This window comes from Pocillopora verrucosa, chromosome 5, assembly GCF_036669915.1.
Source record: "Pocillopora verrucosa isolate sample1 chromosome 5, ASM3666991v2, whole genome shotgun sequence".
NCBI lineage: Eukaryota > Metazoa > Cnidaria > Anthozoa > Scleractinia > Pocilloporidae > Pocillopora > Pocillopora verrucosa.
Genome location: NC_089316.1, coordinates 8860523 through 8887288, shown reverse-complemented (window position 1 = coordinate 8887288; position 26766 = coordinate 8860523). Strand labels below are relative to the sequence as shown.

The 26766-nt window shown below is 38.2% G+C and overlaps 1 protein-coding gene across 1 annotated transcript; it reads right to left on the bottom strand.

Annotated features, from left to right (window-relative positions):
• Positions 1-403: 403 nt before the first annotated feature.
• On the bottom strand, positions 404-25688 carry LOC131799362 (long-chain-fatty-acid--CoA ligase 1). Its single transcript, XM_066166332.1, has 24 exons — positions 25560-25688; positions 20471-20607; positions 18827-18935; positions 18288-18355; positions 17846-17947; positions 17321-17420; positions 16556-16713; positions 15568-15600; positions 14824-14875; positions 14480-14556; positions 13924-14001; positions 13515-13597; positions 13248-13299; positions 12603-12685; positions 12267-12321; positions 11548-11643; positions 11260-11332; positions 10259-10350; positions 10001-10117; positions 2882-2935; positions 2370-2459; positions 2199-2300; positions 1678-1749; positions 404-1364 (listed from the first exon to the last, which is right to left on the bottom strand). Exons 2-24 carry the CDS (start codon positions 20507-20509, stop codon positions 1218-1220), a joined length of 1932 nt encoding a protein of 643 aa, XP_066022429.1. The 5' UTR covers positions 20510-20607; positions 25560-25688; the 3' UTR covers positions 404-1217.
• Between the last annotated feature and the right edge of the window lie 1078 nt (positions 25689-26766).

Genomic DNA, 26766 nt, shown 5'->3' with positions numbered 1-26766 from the left:
CGTCGTCACTCTCCATGCAGTTGTTGCTGTTTGCGCTTTCCTTCTGGGGCTTGGGACTGAGTTGTCTTGGGCGACATTTTTCATTTGTTAAAATATAGAAAACGTAAAATCTAAGCTACAACAAAACGAGAAAAACATTGGGAAATTTCAAATGGCTCGACTGAAGCAAAATATCGCAAGCTCGACAAAGTACGCATGCTCAGTCAAGATTTTTTAGGGGTTTTGGTACGCATTCTCAAGACAAGATTTTGTAGGGGTTTTGGTTCCCAGGTGGCCTCATTTTATTTTTCAGTTATGTATTTGCAATTTTCGTATCGTTTACGAATAGATAGATGTGAAAGATAAGTTGAGGGATTATCGAAAAAAAAAAAACACAAAATATAGAGAACATGTTTATTTTCCTTCAAATCTCGTCGTTGTTGGTTAAATAGCAGCCATTTAACTGCTTGAAAGTTTGATAAATACTGCAGAGTTCTCTTTTTGAGAAATAGACATTGATCGATTCCTAATAGTGATAAACTGAAATTAAATAAGTGAGTCTGAATAATTCCGCGAGTTCGAGTTCGAGTGCAATGTAGAACACAGAGGCTTAGGGAAATATTTTGGCAAGCTACCCTAATTGGGAAAGATTTCCGTATCACCACATGCTATTTGAAAACAAAGCCACACTAACTAACTGTATTGTTTTCGGCATTGTTTTATTTTGTCAAGAACTTGAAGCATAATAACATAGTATGCGGTAATCTTGCTTAAAGTTAAGGAAGAGAGTAATGTGGGATGTTCTCATTAAGTCATGTTGTATATAAAAGTCGTAAGGAGTAATGTAATCGGGCGCGACCAGAACTTGCAAACAAAACTTCCCGGATGTGCGAACCTAATGGAGCTTTCTCCTCGTGCGCCTGCTCTCATGGACGGAGGGGGGGGGGAGGGGTAGTGTAACGTGCTGTCATCATTCACTAAAATTAATGCGAAATTACTTTTTACAATGATGAATATTTCATTCAACACTTTTTCAGGCGTTATTATGTAGACTAACTTTTTTAAACCTGCATAATTGTGACTATTTTTAAGGTCATTGATAGTGGATATAAAGTCCTTGTGCCGTGTCTTAATATGTCTTAATCAATTATTGCTTGGACTTCGTCTCATTTCCCGTTCCTTCGCGAGAAGCGAAGGATGGGGTCGCTCATGATGGCTTTATCATGCCTGTGTCTGCGTTAATTCCCAGTCTCCACCTCTTCGTAAAGCCGCTCGATTTGGTCTTTGAAAGTCTTGAGTATCTCTGAACGCTTGGCCTTGAAGGTTGGCGTGAGAAGTCCGTTTTCAATGCTAAACATCTCAGGATGAAGATAGATTTTCTTGACCTTTGAAACATAGGATATTATTGTGATATATAAGGGTGGCTTCCGTTTTCATTTTTAGGAAATACGAATTTTTTTTCGTCCATGCTCTCGAAATATAGAGACTTTTCATTTGGCACAATTAAGTTTGTTGGTTGCCGTGGAGACTCCTTCTGTTTATCGCGTAAAGGGAAAGTTAAAGAAAAAGTTCCTTAAGTTAAACTGTCTCGTGTAGGAAAACAATTCAAACCGGACTCTTCTCATTACATTTAGCATTCCCCACATCTATCAGACATTGTAACCTATGAGTAAATAACTGTATGACGTACACCCTAACCTGTTCTAATGAATTAAGATCTCCTTCTCTTCCTTTGGCCCAGATGTCTTCCAATATAACTTTATTTATAATCTGAAAGGAAAGTCGCAGTTATGTGCTCAGCTAACTCCGTTTCCATAAAAGAAGAAAGAAACTTTTTCGCTGTTTATGTTAGATTATCATTGAACATTAAGGAGGAGGGAGTTCTGAAAAAGTGAAAAATTAAATCATCTTTCAGATATGGAAAACTGCAAAAAAACCAAACAAACGAAAAAGAAAAGAAGAAATACATAAATAAATAAATAAGCAATAAATTAAAGATATCTGGAGAAAATCAAAGACGATAAAAATTACTGGCGTTTGACCCCATTAACCTGGCTACGACCATGTTAACCTGTGGTTGGTTCAACTTCAGCTTGCATGGGAGGCCTGGGGATAATATTACGGGCCTTTTTCATTTAGACTAATCACTTAAGACTACAGCCCCCGACCCTCGGGACCCCTCACCTTTAACCCCTCACCCCTTCTGTAAATTTACTAACCTCATCTTGACAAAGCTGTTTCACGTCTCCCTCCACTTCATTTTTTTTGGCCCAGGCTTCTATCACTTCAGCATCTGGTACAATGACGGCAACTAAGAAGGACTGGAAACGAAAAATGTGTTCATTCAAGCTGCTATTCAGCTTCAATGTTTAAAAATATTTTGAACAAACCTTAAAGCTGTTTCCAATAACAAAGGCCTGCGCAACAAATGGACTGCGTAAATATACATTCTGGATCTTCTCTGGAGCAATATACTCTCCCTGTTTTAGAAAAAAAAAATCATCATCATATAAAGTGAAATAAAAAAAGGAATAAAAAATAAAAAGAAGTGATACATGAGGCTGAGACAGAAAAAATATTTGAGTTCTCTGAAAGGCTTCGAATCCAAACCTTCGAGTTCGGATTTCGTACTCCGATGCTTCACTTCTAAGCTACAATGTATCCAACAGTAACTTTACGAAGTCAATTTAAGCTTAACGTCACATATTCATTGGACGGCCGAGCTAACAATTTCATTCTTTCTTATCTTGTTAAGCTGCAAAAGATTTAGAAGGAAATCCATACAAGATAGCAACACAGAAATAATAACCTCTTCCAAGAGAATCAGCAAACTGTAACGGAACATAGGTATATAACATTTGTAAAGCAATGATATTCAGGGACGAAAATATAGTAATCTTACCTGGGAAAGCTTGAAAATGTTTTTCTTTCTATCAATGATTTTCAAAGTTCCATTCTGCAAAAGAAGGCAGTGCGCTTTTAGCTTTGATAAAAAACATAGGCATGCCACGCATGCAAGAGTTATCTTCTTTGGATGGGTGGGTAACAAGATAACTGGTACCTTGCATTTTTGTTAAGAAAAATAGCATTAACTTTCAAAAGATTCCAACGAAAATATTGTTTCATGGGGAGAAAAAAAAACCTTTCTAACTTGTATGAAATAAACTCAGGCACAGGTGTTTTGTTGTTTATTGTCACTAGTTCTGAATAATTGTAAGCAAAAATAATCTTCATTGTTGCCACACATACTGTAGATGATAGTCTTCTTTGCAGGTGTGTTTGGGCTCGTCACGCAACGCGCTCCTTCCCTCCATTGCGTGACGAGAGGGAACAAAAGTTTACGAAGGATATTTTGTTAGCTTGTGATCAGGCCCTCATTACCAGCGTTTGGTCACGAGCGTTTCTTTTCCCGCGCGAAGGTACGCGGCCTTTAGGAACTCGCGCCAGCGAAAGGTGTGTCCGCGGTCTGGTACTGATAATTAGTGCCAGATCCCTGACAAATCTCTCCTCGACATGACAACGCAATCTCTACATCGGCGCAATAGGGGTAGGCTGAGGTTTGCCACGCGCCTTTTTACCTTCAAATAGACATATGCCGCTGATTCTTCACTTTACAAAGTAACAAAGGGTTCAAAGAGTCGTGGTAAGTACGATATTTAATTGCTAACGTGCTGGTGTGCTAAAGCGACATCTCATCAATTTTACAATGTATATTTTTAGCTGCTCTCACATAGACCATTAGTGTGTTGATTCATATACTGACACATCGTGAATTGGTTTAGAAGGACATCGGTCTGAAGAAATTCTATCTATGTTTTAAAGTTTCTTTATATCCCGAGAAGAACAAATCCCTTGCGCATTAAAATCAGTACTTCTGCCGTGTTGCCAAATTTTGCCGTAAGTCAAATTCGTACCATTCATACCTATCCAACGCTTGGATAACAATCAAAACACCACTGTAAATAAATCTATTCCAATAGCAGGCCTAATGTTAAATGTTGGTATTGCGTCAAGTGCGGGGTCAATTATTTCGGCAAAACAAATGTTCAGATTAAGAAAGTCAGAAATCGTCGATGGTGTTCGTAATGTGAAAAATTGTTAAGATAGAGCCATTCGAAATTGAATTTTTTTTCGGTGAAAATGTTCATCACACGAGCAGATATTCTTCTCATAAAATCTCCGTCTGGCCCGGCATGTCCAATGTTGTTTCCTTGGCTGTCCTAAATAGCTTAAGGTTTTTCAGTGTCCGTGGTAACGCAGAGTTTATTCAAATCGCACAGTTCTGCTATATTTCAAATTTATTTATGGCGGGCAAATCTATTTTTATTTGATGAGTTTAATTCGTGCGCTTAATTTTTGGGGAAGATGGAGAGCGACTGAATTTAAGGTTTCTAAACTTGCGTTTTACAAATCGAACTTAATCTTTACTTTTGGTGTCCGTTGTTTCCTCTTTGATTTATTTTTTTGTTTTACCTATGAAGTTTTTACTTCTTTCTTACAATAGCTATTTGCATTTATTTTTGTTTTTCAGAGAAGGAAACAAGGAGAAGGAAACAACCTATTGCCTAAGATAGCTCAAGGACTCCACAATAATCAGTTTTTAACTTTTTTAAAACTTTTTTTAAGTTTTACTTTTCGTTAATTTTTTTATCACGACAACAAACAGGAAAGACAAGAAACTTCTTTACACGTTTCACCACGCTGGAAGACTAACCATTCAATTGGGAGACAAATATAAAGCACAGCGCCGGTTTGTAGAGGCAAAGAAACTTTTCAATAGCGCACTCATCATCATGCAAACGCTTGGTTACGAACGCGAAGAAGCAGTGGCTCATCAAAGAATTGGAACTGTGTGTATGAGCCTCAAGGAAATGTAGAAGGCAAAAAAACACCTCGAGAAAACACTCACCATCGCGATAGAAATTGGCCACAGAAAAAAAGAAGGGAGAGCCAACGGGAACCTCGGAACTTTGTTTCATTCCCTTGGCGAATATCAGAAGGCTAAAGAATGTTACGGAAAAGCACTTGCCATCGCGATAGAAATTAGCGACAGACAAGAAGAAGGAAAAAGAAACGGGAACCTCGGAGAGGTGTTTTATTCCCTGGGCGAGTATCAGATGGCTAAAGAATGTTACGGGAAAGCACTTGCCATTGCGATAGAAATTGGCGACAGACAAGAAGAAGGAAAAAGAAACGGGAACCTCGGACAGGTGTTTTGTTCCTTGGGCGAGTATCAGATGGCTAAAGAATGTTACGGGAAAGCACTTGCAATCGCGATAGAAATTGGTGACATAAAAGAAGAAGGAATAATTAATGCCAACTCGGAGCTGTGTTTATTCCGCTGCCGAAAATCAGAAGGCTATGGAATGTTGCGAGAAAGCACTTGCCATCGCGATAGAAATTGGTGACAGACAGAAAGAAGGAATAATTAACGGGAACCTCGGAACTGTCCTTGAATCCCTTGGCAAATATCAGAAGGCTAAAGAATGTTACGGGAAAGCACTTACCATCGCGATAGAAATTGGCGACAGACAAGAAGAAGGAGAAAGAAACGGGAACCTCGGAGCTCTCTTTGAATCTCTTGGCAAATACCAGAAGGCTAAAGAATGTTACGGGAAAGCTCTTGCCATTGCGATAGAAATTGGCGACAGAAAAAAAGAAGGAATAATTAACGCGAACCTCGGAGATGTGTTTCATTCCGCTGCCGAAAATCAGAAGGCTAAAGAATATTACGAGAAAGCACTTACCATCGCGATAGAAATGAGCGACAGACAAGAAGAAGAAACAATTTACGCGAACCTCGGAGCTGTGTTTTATTCCCTGGGCGAATATCAGAAGGCTAAAGAATATTACGAGAAAGCACTTACCATCGCGATAGAAATGGGCGAGAGACAAGAAGAAGAAACAATTTACGCAAACCTCGGAACTGTGTTTCGTTCCCTGGGCGAATATCAGAAGGCTAAAGAATATTACGAGAAAGCACTTGCTATCGCGATGGAAATTGGCGACAGACAAGTAGAAAGAATAGGAAACAGTAACCTACCTAATACTTGAATCTTGGGTTTGTTTATTGTGAGCTTCGAAAATATCGGCGAGCTAAAGAATATTTGGACAAGGTAGTTGGTATCAGTATAGCAAGTGGTAACAGACGACTAGAAGCCCATGCTACAGGAAGTTTGGCAGCTGTTTTTGCTTCTGTGAATGACAATTAGAAAGCAGAAGAACATTTTGTGAAAGCGCTTACCATCAGCAGAGAATGTGGCTGTAGAAATGCCGAAGGAAAATTTAATTTAAGCCTTGGCAATTTTTACCGATCGCTTGGGGAATTTAGCAAGGCAAAAGATTGTATTGAGAAAGCTTATTCCATAAGCAGCCTAATTGGAGACAAGATGTTTGAGTTTCAAAGCCTTCTTAGTATTAATTACTCTCTTAAAGATATCGCAGTCAGAGGCTGGGAAGGCGATGAAATATCTTCTTCAATGTATTGCAAAATGCGAGCAAATCAGTACTTTTCTGAAAGGAAACAGTGAACTTAAAATGTCTCTGTTAGAGGAACACGGTACATTTCCCTACAATTTACTCACTGGCTTGCTTTGCTATTATGGAAAATTTGCAGATGCTCTCTCTGTTGAGGAACTGCGACGAGCAAGAGTCCTCGCAGAATTAAGCAGACAAGTACTCCGTGGAAAGCCACATCTCAGCTTTCGGGATTGAAAACGTCGTGAGGAGAGAGAGTAACTCTGTTTTCTTGTATATTGCGTACAGAGAGCGGAAAATTCTTCTCTGGGTATTGAAAGCAAATGGAGACACTTGCTTTAGAAAAACAGACGAAGTGGAAGTAGAGACTCTTATTGACGAGCAAGTTTGCGATGTGGAAGGAATCTTTAAAAAGAGCGCCGCTGGCTTTGGCGTTTTACCCAAAGCAAACTGCGAAGATCGATCTTTGGATGACAACGTGACGACATCTCTTCATAAAGTGAGCCGGGCATATTTGCAAGGTGGACAAACCAAAGATACCGAAAGAATTCATCATTTGTGCTACAGATGGATCGTCGCACCTGTGGCAGACTTACTTACAGAGCCTGAAATCATCATTGTGCCGGATCGTTTCTCGTACCGAGTTCCATTTGCTGCCTTGCGTGATGAATCTGCCGGAAAGTATTTATCAGAGAAGTACAGAATCCGTATCGTCCCTTCTCTGTCTAACTGATGCACTGCTTGCGGGTGATCCTACGGTTGACAAAGTGCATTACAATGGACGTCTCATTGACATTACACCATTGTTCCATGCAAGAAAGGAAGCAGAGATGGTTGGTGAACTGCTGGGCATTGAGCCTTTGTTAGGAAGTCGCGCAACAGAGCAGGCAGTACTTCAAGCGATACCTTCGGTAAGTCAGATACATCTTGTCGCACATGGAAATGCCGAAAGAGGAGAGATTGCCCTCTCTCCTCAACGTACCACTAACAATACTCCTGAAGAGGAAGACTACCTCCTGACTATGTCCGAAATTCTAGGAGTTCAAGTGCGAGCTAAACTGGTAGTACTCAGCTGTTGTCACAGGGGCGTGGATTGGTTAAAAAGGAAGGAGTCCTCGGAATCGCTCCTGCATTCTTAGCATCCGGTGCACGTTCAGTGTTGGTAGCATCGTGGGCTCTAGAAGACGAAGCAACGGCGAAGCTCATGAAGCATTTCTACAAACACCTTGTGGGTGGAGAAAGTGCCAGTGAGTCTCTTCACCAGGCCGTTCAATGGTTGAGAAGCAATGGCTATTCTAAACCTTCCCAATGAGCTCCGTTTGTGCTGATGGGGGATAACGTGACATTTGATTTTATGAAAAAAGGGTAAGTCTGGTTATAATGAGCAATTTTTTATTATAAACCAATATCATAAGTACACTTAAATTTTCAGTTGAAGACATAATAGTCAGTTTTTGTTATTTGTTTGTTTTATTCCTTGTCTTTCATCTATGAATTGTCAAGAAAAAGAAGACGATTTTATCTAACGCCGGAGCCATAAGATTTTGATGAATCGCTTCCTAAATTGGCCTTGAAAAAGAGTTTCTTTTGCATGGAAGATATTCAGGAATAACTGCTGGAGGTTGATACGATGCTAGACGCTATGACGATAAATGTAATCTGAGAAACTTAAGCTGACTTTAAAAAAGTTAACTTTATTTTGTAAAAAAACAACAATAACCATAATGATTAAATCATAATTTTAAAGTCACTTTCGCACCAATCATGGAATCTGACAATAATTTGGAGAGGTTAGAAATGACTGATGGCCAGTGACATTGAAGGAAAAAGTAATTTCGTTGAAATTAACCTGTTCCGTTTGCTTTTCGGTTAAAATAGTGACAAATGTAGAATGTTTGTTTTTAGGAAAGAAGAAATCAAGGAGGACAAAAATGAAGCAAAGATTGGAGCAGAGTGATGACTGATCCGACATAAAGATTATTCTTCTTTTTATCTTCCATTTATCGTCTTTAAATGGACACTGGTATTATTTTGTAAAGACATTTCTAATTTGTTTCGAAGTCAAGAAGTCGTTTTGGCATGCCTTCGTAAACACGTTTGAATCGAAAGCGTGCGACTGAATAAAACCTGTAGTTCAGCCGTTAGATCTATTATGTATATCATTAGGGGACAAAATTAACATTGAGATGAACGCAGGAAATAAGCTAAATGTTAGAAAACGAGAGAATATGGAAAAAGTTTCGTCAAAACTTAAAACTGATCCTTGGTTAATGTCACCATGATCTAGCTTTCAATTCTCCCGTAGCATGCAAACTTGATCGTCAAAGAGTGATAAAAATTGTTCGCAAGTACAGGGGATGATAACATAACAAACAAACGGAAGAGGAAACAAAAAGAACGTGAGATACTATATAATAATCTAAAAGATAAACGAAGAAGGGAAAAAACAAAGCGAAATATACTTAAAAATTAATTTCAAACAGAGAAGAAAAAAGAAACCAATGCAAATTGTTCAGGTAAAATTGGCCTAAAATATTGCGTGAGCTACTACGAAATAGTCAAACAGAAGAGTGCAAACAGTTTGTAGGAAATAACGGTGACAATCAGCCAGAATTCAGAGAAAAAAGTCTAGAAGCTAACTTAGATTGGAGAAAACAGCGAGGTAGATATTAACTTGAAAATCAAACACAGAAAATATAAAGTATTGTAGTAGATTCTAATGCAAAATTCAATCGGAGAAGAGAACGAACTATGCGCAAGATACAAACAAAACAACCTAACAGAGAAAAGACAAAACAGTGCGCAATATATCTGCAACAAACAAAAGTAAAGAGAGGAAAAAGTGGACTAGACATTGATCGAAACGTCAGATTGAAAAGAAAAGGAACATTTATTGCGTGAATCATTGAAGTGAAAGTCAATCAGAAGAAGAGAAGAAACAGTGTGCAAGATGTACAAATGCCAAAAAATAAGTAAACGTAGGCATGCTAAGCATCCAAGACATATTTTCTGGATGCGTAGGTTGAAATAGGACTCTTTAAGTAAATTTTTTTCTTTTTCGATTTTGTAAATGATAAAAGAGCATTAACTTTCGTAGTTTCCAACATACGCACGGTTTGATAGAAAACAAAAATAACCCTTTAAGTTTATATAAAATAAAACTCGGACACAGCTATTTAGGGTTTGTTGTCACAGTTGTCTGAACAATTTTAAGCAGAAAAGAACTTCATTGGCGCCACGCGTATAGTAGTCTCCTTCGTAGCAGGCTCTCACAACGGCGCCTCATCACGAGCGTTTTGTACCGCAGGAAGCAAACCAAAATTCTTAAATGACTCAATACTGTCGCATTCAAATGCACATTTAACATCTAACCGAAAAGTTATTTACTGCGCACAACAGGTGCTTAAAACATTCCTCTTGTTTCCCACCCCTCCCTCGAACTTTAGACTTGCCCAATAGGATACGGTAGCAACAGGAGTTTTCACGCATGCGAATTTCAAAAACTCCAGTGGGGATCGAACCGAGACCAGAAATTATCACCTACCGGAAGCCATTCACCAATGTCACCAGTATGGAGCCAGTCATCCTCGTCAATAGTTTCGGCAGTTTTCTTAGGGTCGTGAAGGTAGCCTTTGAAGACGTTGGGACCTTTCAGACAAATCTAGAAGAGCAAAATATTAATGATGATATTGCAGTTTAGTTGAGGTTAATACAAATTGATTTTGTTGCAACAAACGATTTGTTTTTCTTAAATGAGGTGATCTTAAAAATCCAAGTATTGCTATATGTCAGTCCATTTTACCTCTCCCTGACCATTTTTAGCGTAGTATTCTTTCTCTTCCACGTCGACAAGCTTAATAATATTACACGGAACTGGAGGGCCAACATGTCCGGCTGCAGAAAGAAGACAATTACAAATAAGTATATAACTATTGATGAGTCGGGTGGTCATTGGTCAATCAGTTGATCTACTCCACCACCAATCAGTCAAACTTTCAATAAGTCAGTCACCTTGCCTATCAGTCAGTAAGGTAAACGTTCAATCAACCGATTAATTTATCAGTATTTAGAGGCTTGTCACTGAGTAAATCAAACAACTTGAAAAGGTATTACGCCAGCGGCTCAGTCGAAGCAGTACATTCAGTGACTCACTAAAAGTCAGTCAAGCCGCTTGTCTGTTAGTTATTCTGTAAGTCAGTCATTGAGTCGGTCGGTCAGTCAGTCAGTCAGTCAATCAGCAAGTCAGTCAATCGGTCAGTCCGTCAGTCAGTCTGTTAGTCATTGAGTCAGTCAGTCAGTCATTCAGTCTGTCTGTCAGTCAGTCAGTCTGTCAGTAAGTCATTCGGTCAATCAGTGACTGAGTCCGTCAGTCAGTTAGTCGGTCGGTCGGTCGGTTAGTCAGTCGGTCGGTCGGTCGGTCGGTCGGTCGGTCGGTCGGTCGGTCGGTCGGTCGGTCAGTCGGTCGGTCGGTCAGTCAGTCAGTCAGTCAACTTATCAGTTTGTCATTCAATCCATTCTTCAGTCTGTCAGTCAGTTGATCAGCTATTTAGTTATTCATCCAGCCGGCCAATCAGTCAGTCAGACGGTCAGTCAGCAAGTCTCTCAGTCATTCAGTCAGTCATTCAGTCAGTCATTCAGTCACTGACCCACTAGGTCAATTAGCCGGCCAGCCAGTCAGCCAGTTAGCCCGTCGGCTGGCGAGTCAGTTAGTCAGTCGGCGTGTCATTAGCGCAGCTCATCAGCCTCTGAGTCTGCCAATGACTTCCCCTTTTTGCCAAGAAACACACAAAGAGCTTGACATACCTGTTGTGACGTCATTGAACAGCTGGAAGGTGGCAGCAGCTGTGCATTCGGTCTGACCGTAACCCTCGGTCAGCTGAGGAAACAAACGGCCAACGATGTACGATAAAATTAACAATATCGAGAGGTAGTTCTGTTTTACTACCAGACAGCCAAGTTAGGCATAACTTGCTCGCCTACGATGACCCTTTTATCCTACCCTTCCCATAAAATAAAGGAAATAAATACAGCTTTTGAGTAGCTTTTCGCCCTGAAAGATGTTAGATGTTTGGATACAAATAATCAACTCACGTGACATCCCATGATGCATCTGATGAATGTCGTCACCTGAGCTGACAGAGGTGCGGAACCACAAGGCATGTATCGCACGTGACCACCAAGTAAACTCTGTCACGAAGAAGGAACATATCATGAAAGTTTTTTACTAAAGAATGAATTCGCATAAATACTTTACAATACCACACAGAATGCCTTAGAAACTAAGCAGGGGATAACGTTTTAAGTGAGAGAAGTGAAAAAAGTGTAAGTGAGAGCGGGGAAAAAAATTGAAATGAAAGTATTGTCTTCCGATAAAATTTAGGTCGTTTTTGTCAAGACTTGAGACAGAAATATTTCTCTTGATAATATTTAAAGGTTAATTATATGGAAATTTCAAGCGATTATCTTTGCAATAGAATAGACTTTGAGCTGAAAATACTTTGTCGCTGCTCTTACCCTTGCTTGAGGCATTCATTCTACTACGTTCTGTGATTGGTTAAAAAAACCGCGTGGCCCGTTCAAACAATCAGCATCAGAACTGACGCCAATGCGCACGCGTCAGTTTTTCTGCATTTCCGATCTTTTGCTTTTTTGTGTTTTCTTTTTTATGTTGAGTCCTTTATAATCACAAAATGTTTGTAGCAATATTCTTCCTTGTTTTGATTAAATCAGCTTCAACTATATGACAGCTTCATCGAACCGGGCTCCAAGGAGAATATTTACTGGTTGATATATGTATTAATGTATATTACCTGTATTTTACGCAGAACCAGATGATCCCATATCGTGTTCTTGCTGATGATTTGCCTTAGAAGGAAAAGTGTCATAATTCGATGTTTATGGTTTTGCATTCAGCCAAGCAATTCATAAATTTAAGTCATTTAGAACAACTCCCCTATTTTGCAAATAGAAAGAAAATGAATCGAGAAGAACTTCCTTATGAGAAAACGAGGGTTTTTTCCTTTCCAGTGATCGCTTCAAAACAATTTCTCGTTACTACCATGATTAATGGTAGTAACGGAACCATTCGACTTCTGGCAAATTGTTTCGCAGCTTTGAAGTTAATGTGTTTTTTCGGTGTTACTCACCTTTTAAGATCATTTTCCTTAGACTTAAGTGCCATTTGAAAAATCCACTTCTTCAGTTTACTCTTGGATACCTCAGACATGATCTATCGATTAAGAGAAAAACTTCTTTTCCCTTATATGCATGACATTCACGACGCAAATGACAGAAATCTGGTTTTGATAGCATTTTTGCCTTTTTTTTTCTTCACTAATGACTATTTAGGCAAAAAGTGAGGCCAATTGAAAGTCAAAATCTCAATATAAGGAATTAGATGCCGACAAAAATCGTTTGGTTGAACATTATCTCAACTCAAAATTCTCAGAGAAAATGTTTGTTTCAGAGTGCAAATAACAAACATCAACCCTTTTCACCCCGTTAGCATTCAGATTCTCCACACTTTCTTCTTTACAACTCCTGTGGTACTTATATTGAGAATCTGTGTGACAATCAGGAACTTCTAAAATTGGTGATCATTTCCTTTCTTCCGAAAACCCAAACTTTTTATTTAAGGCTGATACTGTAAAGAGAAATTAATACCCCATCGTCTTAAGGATAAAGGTTTAAGTTATGCACCCAGAATATCTCATTACCTATCTTTCTTGGCCAAGAAAAAAAAAATATCTTACTCGATTGTAAATGATCAACTTCACTCAACGCTTTCCTACCTTGTCGTAGATTCTGTTTAGTAAGCGAGGCACGGGTGTGAATATAGTTGGCCTGTGAAGAATTGAGAAATGGGAAGTAAGTGTAGTTTAGGGAGCCGGTATGTCATAATACTACAGTGATGAACGATCTTCAACTCGATTCAGTTAAGAGTAGACTTAAGTCAGTGAAAAGTGGTTTTAAGAAACTGCAAACTATAGTGTTCTTATTAATAATAATGCAGAATAAAAGCACATTCACACAAAATGATGATAAAATGATTAACTTACTTCAGCTCTTTGCAGTCTTCTAGCAACTGTTTGACGTCACCACTGTAGTACCCAATCCTTCCTCCGCTTACAAACAAGTTCAGCTGAAAACATTGTTTTACATTTAGGCCTTAAAAGTCGGCGAAATGATTTGGTTTCATCAGTTGTAAGAGTACCGTTAAATTACGTGGAAGTAGCAACCAATATTATATATCCAGCTTTAATTTTGCAAGCTTAGGAAAAAGATAAAAGATAACTGCTTTATTTCAGAAATAAATACAAAATCATATCCTCTAAGTTATAAAATTTGGTTTGCCTTGTATTAAAAATAAAAAAAAAACAAGAAAAAATTTGTAAAATGTAATCGTGAGTTGTATGAGATCCATCTAAGGACTGCCGAGTTTTCTTTTTCGCGTGATATGAAACTCACGTGATTTATCCGTTCGTACATGTGAGCTAGCGGTAAAAATGACAGATGCACATCCTCCGTTGTCAGCTCAAAACCGGCCTGCGGATAATTATCAAACAAGCAAGATGAGTTAAGAATTTTTATAGTCTTTTTCTATAAAGTGATCTACTTTGAAGTAATCTGGTTATCAGTCTTTCGAGTCGTCGCGAGTTACGCGACTTCCTTCGGGTGGTCTGGGTAAAAAGAATTATGGGAACAACTTTGGGGCTTAGTAGGTGGAAAAACACAATATTTCGAATTGTTACCCATGTTCCAACAAAGCTTCTTAAATTGAATATGCAGAGAACATCATTGATGGGGAGCCGAGAGATTACAATAAGTAATTAAAGGAAAGTTTGTAGGATCCACTGCTCAGATGTAAAAGGACGGCACATACGTACGTACATACCTGAAGCATTATACGTACGTACATACCTGAAGCATCATACGTGCGTAATACCTGAAGCATCATACATGCGTATATACTTGGTGCATTATACGTACGTAAATACGTAAAGCATCATACGTATCTGCATACCTGGTGCATCGTCCAACGATATGCTGAGATGTCAGCGACAAGATTGGCATGTGTCAGGATGGCTCCCTTTGGTGGACCTATCACCATGAAATAAGTTAAGCATATAACGAAACACTCATCAAATGTGATGTATTTTTGGTTTGTAACGTATGCAGCACACTGAAGCCGCTAATAATAAAAGTAAATGTAAGTGGTCCCGAAAAAGTTGGTGCGAAAGTTTTCAAGGATAACATTTAATGGAGAAAGGAAAAATATGAGGATTAAAGCATTTCATGACAGATGCATAGTAAGGTTCATTTTTAAAAGAGGAAATTAAGGGGTTGCTATGATCCAACAGATTTTACCTGTTGTTCCACTTGTGTAACATACTGTCAAAATGTCTTCGGGCTTAGCAGGCTGAAGGAATAAAAAACAGCGGTCGTTTTAGTTTGCAGTGATTTGCGGGATCGGCAAGCCTATTTAGAGTTGTACAGGATTAGTGGAGAGGGACGAAGACCCAATTAATTATCACTTTCACGATTGAAATAGAAGGCACAATATTAAGAAAAATATTTTTGTTTAAGAATCATTCATGAAACGAGATATTCCCTGTTAACAAAGTAAACGACCTCTTACCACTGATCACGAATCAATAACTAGATTCAGAGCTCGAGATTTCTATCTCCCAATAAAATGATGAGTGCATACTCTTGTTATTTTAGTATAGATCTATAAGTCCTTTAAAAATTCTCCTACAAGACAGGCTCATGTGAATATTTTCAGCTTTGTTTAGAAACGCACTGTATCAGTATACGTTCTCTTCTCACTGTCTATTATGGAATTATAGCGTAGCAAATCAGATAGTAGCATTTGTGATAAGGCACAAGTAGATTTATATTAATTGCTGATAGCATACGAGCCAATTAGGAGTGAAAGTGATTTGATTTAAACATAGGAAACTGGCTTTAAAAAAAAAAAAACTTAAGCAGTTTCCGGATCTATTTGTCACAGTCTTTGGCATCCTGATTGCAAAAGTTAACCATTGAAATAAGGAATTCATGTCTTCGGAGGAACAATACAAGATCAGCGAATCATTTCATTCCTGTTACCTTTCGTTCCTGATAGCTCTCTTTTCCAATGTCCTACGATTAGGAAACAAAAACGGCAAAATTAGACAATAACACATTTAGGTACTGGATCCGTGACCACAAAAATGAAGAAATATAAGGCAGGTTTGATGAAAAACGTTGAAGGAATGAGATCGCCACATCAGTCTTTTTTTTCTTGATTTTCTTGTGTTTCATGAGAGGGAAGGAGGGGTGAGGATCAGTCTTTTGCACGCTAACATCAGAATACATATTCTTCATAACGTTCTTTATAAATTTTCTACGGCACTGACAAGGAGAATTTGTTTAATAATCAAGAAGTTCGATCACTTTCCTCATTCTCAATTCATGAACCTAGTGTTTGTTTCAGCGGTGATCATGAGAAGCGAAATTGGACGCTAGAAACTCCTTCCTTTATTTACTGACCAGCATAAAAATTCCTTTCGCGGCCTTAGCTCAGGTTAAACATATATTTCAACTCAGTGTAGCACTAACTGATTTTGAATAAAGCTTTATTGATTCAACAGATAGTACGATACTAAGCAATGAGGTGTCTTTGTAAGGAATATTTAATTTTGTCTTTCCACTTTTCAGAGAGGTTATAACAAAAAATGGAAAAGCAATTTTAAAATGAACATCGAGATTAATCCTGGATTGCATTGAATTTGCATTACTTTACTCCTTAAATGGCAAAAAAAGTCGCGCCATTCTCTCAGTCAAAAGAGCTCAAAACTAAAAAGTAACCACTTCTTAGTCGCTCGCGGTTTAACGCGCCTCAAGAAGTTTATTGTTTTAATTTTTGAGCTCTTGGTAGTTCTGTAAGATATTTTCCTTTTTCCTCTTTGGTCATTACGGTTAGTTTGGTTTTAGTTATACGACACTTTACTAAAAACCGCCCTATCATAAACAGATGAGAGTAATATCCCTATCTGTTTTTCTGTGTTACTCTACGGCTCAGGATAAATACCACCACTTACTTCTAGATTTGTCATGGAGATGAGGTTGAGACCATATCTTTTGCTTTTTTATCTTCTTCTTGAGTGACAGAGGATCCTATTTTTATCAAATTTTTCAGCTCCTTGCACAACTGGGCCTTTTCAAGAAGCAATGGAACCTTGTCTTCGTTACAAACAATAGTAGAAAGGTTGGCTGAAGAGTAAAATGGAAAAAAAAAAGCTAACTCAAATATATATTAACTATGGGGCAAACAATGCAAAAATAATTTAACAAGAAAATTCATGAAAACATCGAGTAACAACACGTAAGTGTAAAGCATAAATAGCAGCTTCATTATGAGCTTATTGTCATCATAATCTATTACGTTTTTAGTTCTTTGTTATTTACTTAACCATTTCTCCTAAAAATTGTGTTCTGTAAAATTGTATATACGAATCAAAATGACCCTAAAAGGTGGAGTTCCCTCTACAAGATGCCCCAGCTGTGAAGATGCATTACAATCTACTTAGACATTACATGTGGTGTCTAAGTTTATTGTTACTCCTTGGGCGAAATGCTAATCCATCGCGAGGTTACGAGTTTGAATAATTAATCAATCAATTAAATAATGTATTTACGATCACCGTCCCGATACTGCCATCCTATTTATAAGCGCTGCATTAGCCTGGAAATTTCCATAGATCATACTTCTTGCCATAGTTAATATCCTCTACTTCCCTTTCCCATGTGTGTTAGCCACGCCCTGTATTAGAGTGGCTTAAAGATGGAGATTATATTGCATATGATATCAATTTCTCACCATGGTTTATGATGTAGATGCATTCTTCAGCGCCGTGAGTATCGTACACTGGCACGGAAATCATTGAGAACATCTGACATCCCAGATCAGTTAAAGCCCACTACAAGAAAAAGAAAGAAAAATTTAAAAAATCATCAGCGTCTGTCCCCAGAGGGATAAGAAGGATTTTCTCCTGCTTTCAGTCTCCCATGATTTCATTTGCTATTCTTCTTACTGTCTTCCATACAACTCTTATGTTGTTAGTTTAGAGAATTTCGTATGGGATCAATTAGCTATCCATCAGTGATCTGCTTGATATTGTGCTGCCGTTGTAGGGAGAAATATTCTGTCCTGGTCACTCAAGGCAGTTAAATGGTTAAAACTGTGCAAGACGTTAACAGTTCGCGGCTTTGTTACGTCCGTTCCCCAACCTACCCCTTCCCTTAGTTAATTGCATTATTCAAACTTTGCTAAAAGAAGATGGTTCCCATAGATAATTGCAGTTTCATATTTCACATTTCACACCTCACAAATTTCACAGCTCACCTCCACTCGGTTTGGTCCATAGATCCCAATGAAGGTCTGTTGTGAGGGCTCGCAACCTAAAGCGACCAGGCCCGCGCCAACGAACGTTGCCCTCTCATGAACCTGGGGGAGAAATAATGTTTACAATATCGGGCAAATAAAATGGAACTTTTAGATGAAAAGTTAGTTTGAAGGGTCTTCTTTTTGGCAACCCCGTACCGTATATAAGACAAATACCTTGGTACTTTATTAGGGCATCACATTTTCAGGTGACGGACTATAACTGAAGATATGAGGGAATGGTGAACTATCAAGCTATCAAATGCCTTTATTTAAGGGGGGCGACATTTTCATTTCGGCATTTATTCTCCCCACTAATGGCGGCCCTGTCTATTGCAGTGAGGTAGCAATGCTCGAAAGTTATTCCCAGTGTTTACTTTATTATTTTGCTGCCGACATTTACCTGGTTATATGTCAGCCACGTGTACTTCTTACTGATTGGATCCCTTGTTCCTAGGCAAGGACCGTCCCCTGTTAGAAAAACGAAAAATAAAATAGATGTGTTGGACTGAACCAAGCTAAGCTTCTGCTGTCAAAAATTATATTTAAACTGATAGTTTAATATGAATGCTGTTAATAGGTCGAAAGTAAGAACGACCAGAAGAACTAACAACTTCTAATTGCCTTTACACTTTGAAAGCCTTAAAATTGGATCATGGGAGTTCAATATTGCAAACCACCGAACAAGTTTAAAACTCCGCAGACGTTTTGTTGAACACAATATCAATAGTGCATCTCTTTTTTTATCACTCCGCAGCAATAAGTATTAATTTTTCAGCCCACGAACTGGTCGCTTATCATCTTCCTCTCTCTTTCACCATGCAGTAGGCCGTTTGAATCCACGGCATCTACATTTTCATTTCCAAGACTGATCATTTGAGTGGACATACATGTATATGGAGCGAGAGGGTTTAAGGGCTAAAATCTGTGAATCTCACTAACCTGACAGTTTTACTCCGCGGAGAAAGCTTTCATACACAGTGGTAACATCCGGATATTGCCTTGCAATTATTTCAGATGACAGCGTGGTCCGCCGAGCTCCGTCAGTACCCTGCGAAAAAGCTCCTTTGTTAGTCTAAAATTTCACTTTCTATAAGTCTTGTCTATCGGACTATACAGTGCATAAAGGCAATTTGCTCTCAATCTGAGTGAAACAACTTGTCAAATAACATTCCCTTTCTCTCCGTGATATACACGAAAAATGTAAAAGTTCTTATAGTTAATGCAAGTAGAGTAGTTCCTTAGACACCCCATCTTGTCTCCACAGCCCTAAAAAAAACTCTTAAACAGCGGGTTTATTTTTTTGTCTTGTTTGGGCCTGGTAACGTTAAACATGCTTGCCTTTCAAAGCCTGCAATAAATTCCGTTTTTAACATCGTAGGTTAGCAGCTAAGGGATGCATGTTGTTTACAACACTAGGAGAAAGTCGGCTTTTGCTAATTAATGGTGCGTTTGAGAAAACGCCAGTTTACCTTCTTTTAGATGTAAGAAATGTTGAAAGTGTTGCAGGATTTAGTTTGTACAAATGAACTAGAATCATGTTAAGCAATTTCTCTCGGTTGTCGATTAGAGAAATATTTGGTACAAGCGTAGAACACACACAAATAAAAGAAAGATTGTTTTTTACGCGAAGCTTCGGGCCTCAGGCCTTCCGTAGTACAATGCTTTTATCTGAGCTGCAGAGAACTGTTTGGTGACAGCGGGCTATTTCTAGGTTCATGAAAGACAACGTTCTTGTCTGCTGTAAGGATCAACAGTCCCCAAAATGAATCCGGTAGATAGATTTAGGTAGTGAACGTATTTGGAGCTGTGTAGTCGAGTAAAGAAACATGCTGAACATATTTCTTAACTGGATTCAGCTTACGACCTTTCTTTTTGTGCCAATTGCGATAAATTGAAAAGCCCGAATAAATTCCGTTCTTCAGTTTGGAAATGGATAAATTCATTTTACTTAATTCTACATCAGACTCAGCACATCGAAGGTTCCGCGGGTCTGAATGTTCGTTCAAAGTTTAACTGCACATGGATATCACCAGGCTCTAGGTAAAACACATTTAGGTGGGAACATACTCGTTTTACCAATACAATGAATCTTTGTGACACTCCTGACAGGTTTAAAAACAGACTTACAATTTGTGGGATTAAAGCCCTTAACGGTCCATTATCGTCAAATGGAAACTGGAAGAATGGTCAAACCACAATTTTTATTCGTAATCTTTTAAGATTATGTTCTTCTTTTCAGTTTCGCAACGCCTCGCCTGTCCTCGCCATAGCTCTTGGATATCTCACACGGAAACAACCATACAAGTCTTTTTGATAATGTACTTTATAAAATATCTGAAACTGAAACTATCTTTTTAATAGAGCCGGCAAGTTACGAAAAAATTGGAGACAATCGGAAGAACTACCGATCGCCATTTGCGGCCATTCACTTTATTTTGAACAGCCTGAAATCTTGCGTTCATCGAGGGCGCGTACTGCTAACTAGGAATTTAATGGTGTCCTATGATTTTGAAAGACAGATCTCTTGTAAATTTGTTCAAATAGGAGAGTAAACGAAGTCAAAAAGAAAAATTTACAAGTTACCTCTACTTCAACAGATTGCTGTTCTGGTGGTAGGTCCATTTCGTGTCCACGAGTCTTATTTCTGTACCAGCGTATCAACACAAAAATAGCCACGCCACTGATAGCTGTGAAAACTGCCAAACTCCCGGATGCTGCGTCTGAAAGAACACGAAACCGGTCATTATACATTATCACCTTTTAATTTATTACCATCCCTCTTCCCTGCCAAGAGAAGTGAGGAAAATTCAATTATAGAAGGTTATATTATTGGAAATATTGCCTGAACAATGCGGGGATGTTGTCGAATAAGACTCTTGGCTTATTGAATGACTTCAGTACTCATTGAATGCAGATTCTCAGGTTGCACCAACGTGTTGTGGTTTAGAGTTGGGGAAAGTTGTCTAAAAGAAAAGATTCGATTTCTAAACATAAGCCTCATGTGCTCATGTTACAAGAAGCATCATGGCATAAGAGTAAAGGAAAGTTGGCATCATGATAAAATGTAAATGAGTAGAAAGGAAGTCTGCATTCTGGCGTGATGCCATTAAGTATTTTTAAAAAAGCTCTATAGTGCATTCTCAGGCTTGACTGAATGGCGCTGTAACGAAACAGACAAAATAAAAATAATGATAACGAAAATAACGAAAAAATTACAAATTAAAGCTTCTGTATCATTGCTGAAATTTCCTTTAATCACCATGCATAAACACTGATTAAGACTCGTCAAAAAGGCGCAATTAGAAAGGTTATCTTATTGCTTTTGATAAACACAAAGTGTTCGAATTTGTCATTTCAAGAGATGCGATGGGAACGAATCCAAAATACATAATACAATTCCTAAATTTCCTTCTATCTTTCTCTTCAGTTAACCGTTTTTAAAACGAAACTCTTTCATGACTATAAACTTTCGCAGTGAGCGGTAAGATCCAGAAATAAAGAACCAAAATTTGAGACCTGCAGAAACGAGACTCACTCGATTGAGCGTACACATAATCACCATGCATAATACGGACTACAACCCACGTGTGATAAATAAAAATCCTCTTCGCTTATCGGTTGCCATATCGACCACAGCAAGGTGGCTAACATCTGGCTTTTGTAGTGGACCTTTAAAACACCATAAATGAACACTTTTGCGGTTTTGCAGTATGAAACCAAACTGAGCGATCAGCAGCCATTGCCCTCAACCGATAATGTAAATGTAAGATTTGTTTAAGATTTGTTCCAACTAGTGAAATGATTTTATATAGGAAAAGCGTTAACAGTAACTTTTAACTAGCATAAAGAAACGAAAGTATCCAAAACCCAACAGAACTTACTCGTTTTCAAGATGGCCGTTCAGAAGATTTTGAACCTGGGTGATCAACAAGATATGATTTCGCATGCCGTTGAATACAACATGTTGAGTGTAGCAAAGCAGGTGAATATTTTGAAGCTAAATGGGCGTGAATATTTTGTGTGGTTAATGAGTATTTTAAAAGGAAAATTACCACCTACGAGACAAAGGCTTAATCACCTTTTATTTCTGAGGCGAGTATTGTCTTGATAATTGAAATAATGGTTTAGTCGATGAATTTGACGGGTAAACTATAAATATGAAAGGCCCTTTTTCATAAGCATTTACATTTATCCTCTAAGAGAGCAAATGTCGCGAAGTGTCCTCTGAGATTGCGAATGGCCTGAGTACGGTTGTTGTTATTGTTTTTTTTTTCCGTTTTCTCTCTTTTTCGAAAAACGTTACAGGAAAATCGAAATACAGGTCTGATTAAGTCGCATGGTCAACTGAAGATTCCTTGCCACCTTGAAAGATGATAGCTTAACCCTTTAACTTTCAGAAGTGTACCTTCTCCCTATGATAATCCTATATTACCCAGCCAACATGTAATGAGGATATTCAAACTTATCAGGTAGAGATTGGTGGTCCTGATGTAATACCAAATTCTTGTGACTTATTTACATGGGAATGTGTGGCAGCTAGATGGGAGAATTAATAATCAGATCCTGGGAGTTAAAGTGTTAAGGTGAGTTTTTAGAAATAAAAGTTGTCAAGCGATCTTTTTGAAACTTTTCCCTACCAAATCTCTGTTTCGAGAATCGTAATTAAAAATATAGGTGACCGTACCCGTTTAAGAGCAAAATACCATCTGAGCTGTTTAACACTGATTGAAACAATTCGTGATGTTCCTAGAATGCGCACGTGCTTATTCACCTAAATACGCGATGTTATGCGCAGTACAAGATGAGTAGTGCAATATTGAGGAATCACCTTGAGCGAACATCAGAGCTATCTGTCAACTGAATTTACCATTCTGACATATTTCTCGACGTGGGCCAAACTATTCACTGATGACATCATGAGTAGGGATAGCGATATTTGGCAAGATGTTTGTACAACCACACACTTCATTATGTATACATGCAGTTCGTTGAACTATATCATTTATCTTATATATCAGTTTACTCCTAGCATTTCGATTTTACACGTTTTAAATTTATTTTTGTATTAAACCCTACGCGGAACATTTTTCGTATCCCTGATAATGCCGTGGATCGGCGAAGTTTTGGATATCATAAAGATTTTGAAAGTATTTAAACATCAAATTTTGTCAGTTTTCTACAAACAGTGTTGTACATCAAACAAAACGATGGCGAAAAAAATGGGTTGCCATTGGGACTAAGGTTTTGTTTTAGAGCAGTATGGGATTCTACGGAAATTTACCGTTTATTATACTCGTCTCCTGATTTTAAATACCGAGAGCTTGACACATGTGGACCGTTATCACAGTTATAACGTGGCGCATATCACAATTATTGGTACGGACTGGCCAAACCGGTCCATACCCAGAACGAAGTTTTATTTCATACTCCACCAATGAAGTCAGTTAACATAAGCAATGCTCAATTCTGCTTATATCTTCTTTGAGAATAATGTCTTCAGTTTTTTTTTTTCAACGGTTTAATCCTAAAGCTTCGACAAGAGCGTTTTTCATTTGAGTGTTAGGGAACCAAAACCTTTATTGTAGGCAATTAGAATCAAGGAAAATATCAACTGAAGAGCCAATGAGAATTCAAAGCAAATTAAAGCAAACTGCCTCAAGCACGGAATTGTGTTGGTGGGTGGGTTTTTTAGATCAATCCATAGAGCGAAGTAAAGAAAACCACTTCAATACCGGATTACCCTCGAAGTTCGATTGAAAATCTCTCAAAAGAGGGGACGGAAACACGGATTATGCTCGACACTCAAAATTCTTTACATAGTAATTGCCCCAAATGTATGACCCAAGTTAACTCGCTAATGAATTCTTCATCCACGACTCAGTTGACAGAGCGCATAGACGCGAAATCGGATGTGGTTCGACTCCGTACATGTTTACTGACGGATTCCATTTGTCTCAAGGAAGTGACGCATAGTGCTTTTTCGACTGGAGGCCACTCCGCCGACTGTGCTGTGCTAAGCAGAACGTGGGATCCTGCAGATGACTACATTTCTCGAATTAAGTTGTGTTTGTACATATTTTCCAGACGTTCCAAAAACATGTCTCTTATAATTTTGATTCATGGTGGCAGGGTTATCCAGAAAAACTCAGCAGTGTTAATAACAAGCGGAAATCACACCTCCCTTACAAAGCTGGCTGTGCATGTTTTTTCCGGTCCAGAATTTTCTATTTCAGTCACGTTTCTTCGAGTAGAAACATAACAAAGGAGATTCTTGTTATGTAAATTCAAATTTAAGTTTCTGTTTAACTAAAAAGCGTCTTAGGAAAAGAATCATGTTTTAGTTGAACTTAAACTTATGATGAATTTAACTTTGTTTGTGAAACATGATAACAAATGCACAGTGTGTATTAAATCAACAATTGAAAAGGATTGTTAGATCTTTGATGAGACGGCTGTAATACTAATGAGAGATAAACTTGAAAATATTTTGCCCGCACAAGCTTATTTAGGGTTAGTTCACATGATGCTTTGATAAAAATAAGTTTTGAAACTCTCGCTAAATAAAAAAAAAAAAAGAAGAAAAATCGGTAATTCAGTTAAGTTGTAAAGCCATGTTTTAAAAAGAACTTTTACAAATTGTAAACAAACAATAAAATTGGGAAGATTTTATTTGGCGATATGAGGTTAATGAAACGTGCGTGAAAATTAAAGTTGCTGCAAAGCATACCTCGATTTGTTGGATACAGAAACGAATCCCTGCCTGTCCCTTTCAATTCTTTTTATTTGCCGTTTTCTGTCACAGTTTTATTTAGAGTGGTTTCATCTCTCTTTCCTATCTTCTCTTGGCTCTCTGACTAACTCTCATACTGTAATAACTCTATATAGTCTATATAGTACACGCTTTCATAAGCACCATCGATAGACGTGAGTGGGTATGCGAGCCGATTGACCTTGAAAGTTTTAACATTTTTTATCGGAAATCTAAACCAACACTTTCACAAGATTTTCACAAATGAATAAAAACGTACTTGAACAGCTTTCGAAAACCAGTCTGGTTCTAGGGCAAGGTCAGTGGAAGTTATTGTTAGCTAATCGTTTCATCAGCTGTTTATACGAGCTTAAGGGAAACTGCATGCATGACATTGCAGGCCCTCAACCTGATCACAACCAAAACAATTCTAAACACTCTGAACAAGGTACTCGAAACGACATGCAAGTTCGAAGAATCCGTCAACGAAGCAAGACTGTCAAAATTGGGAAACTTTTTGTGATAGCTAAACCCTGGATAAACGACTTTATTTTCGAAGATGCTCAGTAGAAACAAATTACTATGTCCTTGCTCAAACATAAATGCTTCACAGAAGTGTCAGGAAAATCAGCTTTAAATTTCTAAAACTTAACTCCCTGAATCAGCTAATACTTGTTTGCGAGATCTTGGAAAGATTCAAATTCTTTTTTGTATTAATAGGGTGTTTTACATAGCAAAGAATATTCTGCCTCACGAAACGCTTTATAGCCCTTGTTTTTTATTGAATGGAAATTTTAAAACACCTTTAATGCGATTTTGCCACTCGTTTACGTACATAGTCCGTAAGGAAGCGAATATAGCTGTAATTTCGTCAAGAATAGAATTTGCGTCCACACAATGAATGTATATAACTTCTCAACTCACCTCAGTCAATCGCTTTAAGAGGTTATACACATGTTTATCGACAAAGCTTCTTTCACACTTTGTTTTAGTTTGATAAAACTACGTGTTAAGGGAGAATCCGAAGTCGGCTGTCGTCGTGGCTGTCGTCGGAATTTACCGCCCGCTAAATCAGTTACACGTTATCATTATTACTTCAGAGTCCACCGTCATTTCCGGTGTCACGTAATCTAACCTGTCATGTAGCACTATTATGGTCATGCCAACAGCGTATCGGCGGCAACCTAGGCCTGAACATGGTTCCACTTTATTATGAACTCCCAGAAAACCGTCCTCTTTGAAAATATGGTTAAACTGAAATCTCAAATGACCTGATATTTGAAAACAATGACAATCAATCATTCTATTTTACTAACAATAGAAATGACTCATGAATTTTTCAGCACAGAGCCAAAGTGCAAAGTATTGAACATTTGTGGCGTCCATTTCTATAAACGATACTTTAAATAGACAGTAGAAATTGGTTCTGACCAAACAGCGCATGAACGTGAAAAGGTAGGGGAGGGAGATTACAACTGCTGCAAGAGGCTATAATTATTTAACTGATTGGGCGTTTGCTCTGGAAAGCCGCTGACAAGATCTTTTGAGAGATCTTCAAATGTAACGCTGCTGGTATACAACACACTGAATTAGGACATTTTGTCGTTGCTTGTACCGTTCTACTGGTGCAAAATAGTTTAGAAGGTAAATCTCATTCAGATGCCTGGAAAGATGTCACCTAAACTTCCTTATCGACGTCACTACGGGAACACCTATTTTTTTCCCTTCGGCGCTTAGCACGTGCGTTGTTCCGTCGGAGTTTGAAATTCTGTGAGCGTGGTAGTAATGTGCCTGTTAAGCTTAATTGTTTTTTAAAACATCTCAGCACCGAGAAACCTGGGGCATTCCTTACTCTAATCCTTTTCAGCTTAGCTGGAGGGGGGGAAGTGACCCGAAAGGCTTACGTCGAGACACTATTTGAAGATGGATATGCTTCGCATGCAAGAGTGATTTTTTTTTTTTTCCTTTTCGGATTGCCGTGTGTTTGCAATGAGATACCAAGTAAACTGATGTTTGCATTTTTTGTTCTAAAAGAAATAGAAACCTTTACTTTCAAAAGATTCCAATGAAACATCTCTTCAGTGTAGAAAGCAAACAACCTTCCACGAGTTATCTGAAATAAACTCATACA

Bases quoted from the DNA above. Each gene is read 5' to 3' on its own strand.
- LOC131799362 (XM_066166332.1), bottom strand. From the start codon at position 20,509: ATGGACCTACCACCAGAACAGCAATCTGTTGAAGTAGAG. The intron at 14,876-15,567 runs GTAACAGGAATG...TTATTCCTTCAG, and splicing joins AGAGCTATCAGGAACGAAAG to CCTGCTAAGCCCGAAGACAT. The intron at 14,002-14,479 runs GTATGCAGATAC...AATTATCCGCAG, and splicing joins ATCGTTGGACGATGCACCAG to GCCGGTTTTGAGCTGACAAC.